The sequence below is a fragment of the Enhydra lutris genome, unplaced genomic scaffold, assembly GCF_002288905.1.
Source record: "Enhydra lutris kenyoni isolate GAN:26980312 unplaced genomic scaffold, ASM228890v2 scaffoldscaffold41, whole genome shotgun sequence".
Taxonomy (NCBI): Eukaryota; Metazoa; Chordata; class Mammalia; order Carnivora; family Mustelidae; genus Enhydra; species Enhydra lutris.
Genome location: NW_019154125.1, coordinates 4,727,468 through 4,733,467, shown reverse-complemented (window position 1 = coordinate 4,733,467; position 6,000 = coordinate 4,727,468). Strand labels below are relative to the sequence as shown.

General features: G+C 44.0%; 1 protein-coding gene across 1 annotated transcript in view; it reads left to right on the top strand.

The window, feature by feature from the left end:
* The first annotated feature begins 675 nt into the window (after positions 1 to 675).
* The window catches only part of LOC111155390 (sodium/potassium transporting ATPase interacting 3), a 618,988-nt gene continuing 613,663 nt past the window's right edge, over positions 676 to 6,000 (top strand). Inside the window, exon 1 of the mRNA XM_022515541.1 lies at positions 676 to 729. Within this exon, the coding sequence (XP_022371249.1) occupies positions 676 to 729 (54 nt within the window). The remainder of the gene's footprint in view (positions 730 to 6,000) is intronic.

The following is a 6,000-nucleotide window of genomic DNA, read 5'->3' as shown; positions in this document are numbered from 1 at the left end:
CAAAACCCAGTCCCCTCCTCTACACACGCCTCTGAGGGCCCTCCCCAGGCCCAGCGCAAGCCCCAGAGGGAAAGCCCAGGCCGGGTCTCCCCAGCTAGACCCGCCGCCGAAGGTCTCTACCACCACCGCCAGCCGCCCCAATTCACGCTCATTCATATTCATCATTCTCATTCTCTCTCTCCCTCGGCCTCTCTCTCTCCAAAGACTCTAACAAGACTGGCTGAGCCTCCTCAGCGGCACTCCCTTTCATTCATCGCCTCCCACCACACACACACACACACACACACACACACACACCCCAACCCAGACAGCCCACTCCACTTTTCAGACGCCCACCTCCTCATACTCCCCTCCCCTAAACAGACTTCCACCCACTCACCATCTGTAGCCTCCCTTCCGCCCCCCGCCCCGCCCGCCCGGCTCCCCCTCCCCAAGAAGCAGACCTGCACAGTGGGAGGCAGGGACCCCGCCAGACGCTCGGGTCGAGCGCGCTGGACTGACCTCTGCCGGCCCGGGAAACTAACAAAGGCGGTGCGCCAGCCCAGACCCCAAGAGCCGCGAGTGGCGGCCGCGGGCCGGGCAAGCGCCGGGCGGGGGCTGCTCCGGAGTCGGGAGCCGCGGCGCCGAAGGACGCAGATCTCTCCCCGCGCGCGCCGCTCGGACGCCGCCGGCACCATGGGCTGCTGCACCGGGCGCTGCTCGCTCATCTGCCTCTGCGCGCTGCAGCTGGTGAGTGCCCCGCGCGCCCCCGTCCCGGGACCGCCGCCTGCCCTGGGACCGGCCTCCCCGGCCCCTCTCAGCGGACCCTCGGACCCGCACCTCCCGGCGCCGGGTGGGCGTGTGAGCTCGGAGCTCCTGGCGGCTCCCGCCTCCCCGCCGTCCGGACTCTCACAGCCCTCCCGCCCCCGGCGCTCAGCCGGTCGCCCTTGCCTGCGGGAGGGCGCGGTCTCTCCCTCTTGGCCCCGCGCTCGGAGGGTCACCGCGCACCCTGCGGGCGTCGCCTTGGAGGTCCGGGGGCCGCTGCGGCGGCGCGGGAGAGTGAGCGATTTCCCCGCACCGCCCCCCCGCACCCCACCCCTGGCTGGACCGCTGGCTTTAGCACCCTCCGCTTTGCTGCTGAAGTTTCCCCGGGGCTTGTGGGCTCTTTCTTCTCGGGATGATTTCCAGTAACGTTGTTTAATTAGAAGGTGCTTGCGAGTGCTCAGGTTCTGAGCAGACAGAAACCGCTTTAACTCTTATAGTTAAGACTAGGGTGATTCTTACCTTCAGCACTTTGAAAGGTGGTGCTTGAGGAGTCTTGGATCTCCAGGGAGGAGGTCTGGCTGTGTGTTTTTAAACTAGAGTATTTCAGCCCCTGCGCTATCAATTTCCTTTTAGATTTTGTTGAAATGTTGCAGGTTCAGACAGCGACAGACTGACAGTTGTCATCAGGGAGAGAACAGAGTGGAAGGCTCCATTGGCAGGGTGGCTTGCCGAGGGAGAGCACGTACTGGGAGGTGAGAGATCCAGAGTGAAGGGGAAAAAGCTTTCATTTCAGTGTGTGTGTGTGTGTGGGGGGTGCTTTTCTAACATATGTCCTATAGGGACCTAAACTGGATCTGTGGTCTGTTCCGTTGTCACTTGAGGTCAAGGCTACAGACCCATCGTGTCAGACTTGTGTGTGTGAAAGATTCATAGACATCTTCTCCTTTTACACTTAAATTCTGTACATGCTTGGCCAAGCTTTCTTCAAAATGTTGTTTTTTAAAGTCACAAACATTAACTAGCGTATTTTGACTAGCAAGGGGAAAATCTTTTCAGTGAACTTTACTGAGTAATGTCAACCCTTGCAGGACTCATTAACTGAGAGATGAAATAATGCTCTTTCTTTGATAGTTAGCCCTTGTTCCCATGAATGTATTAAAAGGTTTCACTTTTCTCTTGCCTCAGTGTTCCACTCTCCCATTAAAACCTCACTTTAGACCTGTTCTTCATTGTTTACATAACAGGTGCATGATTTATGTATTTATAGAATTGCAATCAGGGGCAAGTTTTCTTTATGTCTATAGGCTAGTCCCTTCTGTCCTGTTGAGGACATATTATACAGAGGAGTTTCCTGAAAAATAACTTAAAAAATCACCTGTACATGAATGTTTTCTTTCACTAAGGAAAGAAGGTCTTAGGATAATTTACACTTCAGTTCTTAGAAATGAACATGGCTTATAAATTGGAAAAAACTGAATAAATATTTAGTCAACTCTTGACTATGCAAGATTATCGTTAGGCACACTGGATTGCATAATGTATAATGGCATAATTCTTTCTGTTGTACATGGAAATAACAAGTAAGGGTTTTTGATGCAGTGGATTTATCAATACAATTATGATTTCCTTAGTTGGTATTATAATACATGTGATGATGATATGTTTGGTGTTTCATCTATCAGCCTGGAATGCCTCCCCTTTCCACATACACCATCTCAACTGGTACAAATGCAAATGACTCTTCAAAACTTACCTCATAATTCTACCTTCTCAGTGAAGTGCTCCCTGGTGCTCCAGGTAAAAGCATTCACTTCTTTTCCTCGAGTTGCATAGCACTTTGCTTTTTTCTCTGTTGGATCATATCTCATCTTCTTATATCCTTTTATTTGCCTCTCTCATCTCTAGACTGTAAGCAACCTGAGGAGAAGGATTCAACATTATTCATCTTTGCAAAACTTGAGAATTCTTAAGAGAGCTCATATTAGGAGCTGAAATGTATTTGCTGAATGTTTGATAATAATTAACATTTGTAATCCACACAGGGTTTTAGCATAAACTATTTTATTTTACTCCTAAAATTATCCTCTGAGGAAGGCACTCATATCACTAGTTGGCAGATAAGGAAGATGATACTCAGAGTTAAACAACTTTTCCAAATCAATAGTTTTCTCATGGTAGACAGGGGTGATGGTAAACCTTTAATAATTGGATCTCAAAACAAGTATGTGTTATATTACATACATTATTACATTATGATACTGTATAATACACTATGTAGAGTGTATTTAAAGAATGTGTAGCATTCACTTGACTAATATTACTATGGCTACTAATATATGTAATGTTCTTTATCATAAATTTTATATAGCCAGTTTAATGCTGCAGATCTTTTTTTTTTTTTTAAAGATTTTATTTTATTTATTTGTCAGAGAGAGAGAGAGTGAGCACAAGCAGATAGAGTGGCAGGCAGAGGCAGAGGGAGAAGCAGGCTCCCTGCTGAGCAAGGAGCCCGATGTGGGACTCGATCCCAGGACGCTGGGATCATGACCTGAGCCGAAGGCAGCGGCTTAACCCACTGAGCCACCCAGGCGTCCCCGATGCTGCAGATCTTTTTGTTGAATTTGGTTAACACTTGGTTCTGTAGTTCTGATATGAATGCTGGATGATGTCTTTATTTACCTTGAGGGGTAATAGGAAAGTGAAACAAGGAAGCCAGTATTGGAGTTTCACTCCATCAGTGATGTGATGTTGGTTCACAACCTCAGAAACCTCTGGGGTGAAATTCAGAACTGGCCCTATATAGGGAAAGGAGGAGAGACTGAAGGAAGAGGCAGGCCACTCCAGATTGGTAAGTGGTAGATTTCATAAGCAAGGTAACTTACACATGAAGTTGCTACAAGATGAGTAGGTCATTGCCCCACCTTCTAGAAACTTTAACAGAGTCCTTCACTGGGTTCACTCAGGTATATCATCTGGATGGTCTGAACAGCACACTGCTTTCTCAAGGCTGTGTCCTTGAAATGACACCAATAGTGGGCAAGATGTATATTTCAAGGACAGGGGAAGGAGTAAGGAGGCTTGTATAGTCCTGGTCCAGCTCGAGGGTCAACTGGCAGTCACGTCCTCTCAATGACCTCCTCTTTCAGCAGATTTCTTTGCTGAGTTGGGTAATCATTTTCACATGCTGGAAAATTTCCTCAGTTTTTTTGTGTGCCATTGACAGGATAATGACATGACACATTTTAGGTTTAAAGTATGTTACTAGAAAACATTCTCCATGGCTTTCTGAAGCCTAGATCATCAACAGAACAGAGTTACACCCTGATTTTTAGCATTTGCCAATTTCTTTGGTGTAAATATTCCCAGCTTGGCCAGTTTTAGGTACACCATTACATAGTATTTCTAGCATACAGATAAAATAGGCATAAATAACCTCAAAAGCATGGTGAAACTAAGATAGTTAAATAGGAAGGGATATGTTTTAAATATTTAGTACCTCTGTTTTAATATTATTTACTTAAATTTAAGTTTATATTATTTAATTTTAATAATTGCTCTAATTTAACAACTGGCTCACAAAATTGTAAACATGTAACTGACTCTGAGCGGGTATAAGCCAACTCCAACATGCCACTGGGTAAAACCGGTAAAAACTGGGTAAGAAGATCTAGTGTTCTTTCCACTGAAACCAGCTGTCATTTTTTTCCCCTTTCATGTTTTTTTTTTCCTGCTCCCACCAACTGTTGGAAGTTGGAGGTTATGAAGCAGTAAATAAGAGTGGGTGTTGAGAGGGGAATGGCATGTGGAGAACACATTTGCTGAAAAGAATCTACATTCTAATGACTAAGGGTAACTATGCAGGTCATTAAAAGATGGCACATTAACTCTTTCTAAAAGTTAAAGACACAAGGGAAGGTTTTTATTATCTCATTCGCATTTCCTCCAAACCCTGCTCTGGAGTGAAACATCAGGTTGGGAATAGGAATTGGAGAGAACTCATTTTTAGGCTAGTGTATTTGGGTGAGCTTTGCTTTGTAAAAATCTCGGTCTTTCTACTTTCTTTCTCTTGGTCATCTCCCATCCTTACTTTTTCTCTATGCTTCTACCCCTAAGCAAATTTGTGTATTTGCCCCAGATTTTACATTCCTGTTCTTAATTCTACTAAATGAATTTACAGAGGAATTGAGAAGCCTGAATGCGCATCCATAGAAAACTGTGCCAAGTAATCCTTTCTGAAAAAGCCATTCACCACTGTGTAATGGATTCATCGGGTCACCTAAGGACTTTTAAATATATATTTTTGTAAGGATACTTTTCATTTTGCTTGTTTTCAAATAATGTGTATTCTATGATCATGTAAGTGTAATCTAGAAATAAAAAGGAACACCTGATCATTGGCTTTTAGTAAATCTTTTTTAGTCGCCACATTTAAAGAAGTCTTAATTGCATTTTTTTAAAGTCTAAAATTGACTCTGCACGCCACAGAGCCATCTTCTTATAGGGGCCCCACTGACGTGTTGAACTTACTGGGTTGGCAGAGATTGTTTCCACAGAGCTTAAGACATTTTCTTCACATCACAGAGGAGACTTGAAGACACATTCGACAGAACTTTTGTCCCTGGTTGTTGTATTATTAGAGATTTATTGTGTCACTTTATGGAAAGGTGACAGCCATATGCCTTTTAGGCCTAATAATCAGTGGAACAAAATTTGAAACTTTTGCTTTACAGACCTATAGTAACAGAAACCTTTAGAAGATTTATAGAAAACACACAGCTTTGAACACATTCATAGTCTGTATGTTTTTATTTTAGAGACCATCCTTTCAAATTAAAGAAAACTAGTGTTGTTTTTTTCCCTCACAGTGAAAACCAAGTTAACTTTCTCTCCGTACCACATTCAAGCTATCTTGTCACCACCTGTGACCCAGTCATGCTGAGGTAAAAATGTGTTGAGAGGTGTCTGAATGATGATGGTGTCCTTGTGGTAACATGTTTTAAATTTAGTTTTATGAAATATAGCACTCATCTGGACTACATATTTGGCAGTGGATGCAGAGATACATTTATTTTGCTATGTAGATATACTGATACTTTTGCTTTAACATGTTTTTCATTTATCAGCTCTTTCTTCTTTTCTCCTATGAAATATAATCCTTAATCATTTAGTTTCCATTCCTCCTCTTTATTGAAAAACTCTGGTTCATTTTATGAAACTGAGGAACAGTTAAGGAAATGAAATTATGCTTAATAACGA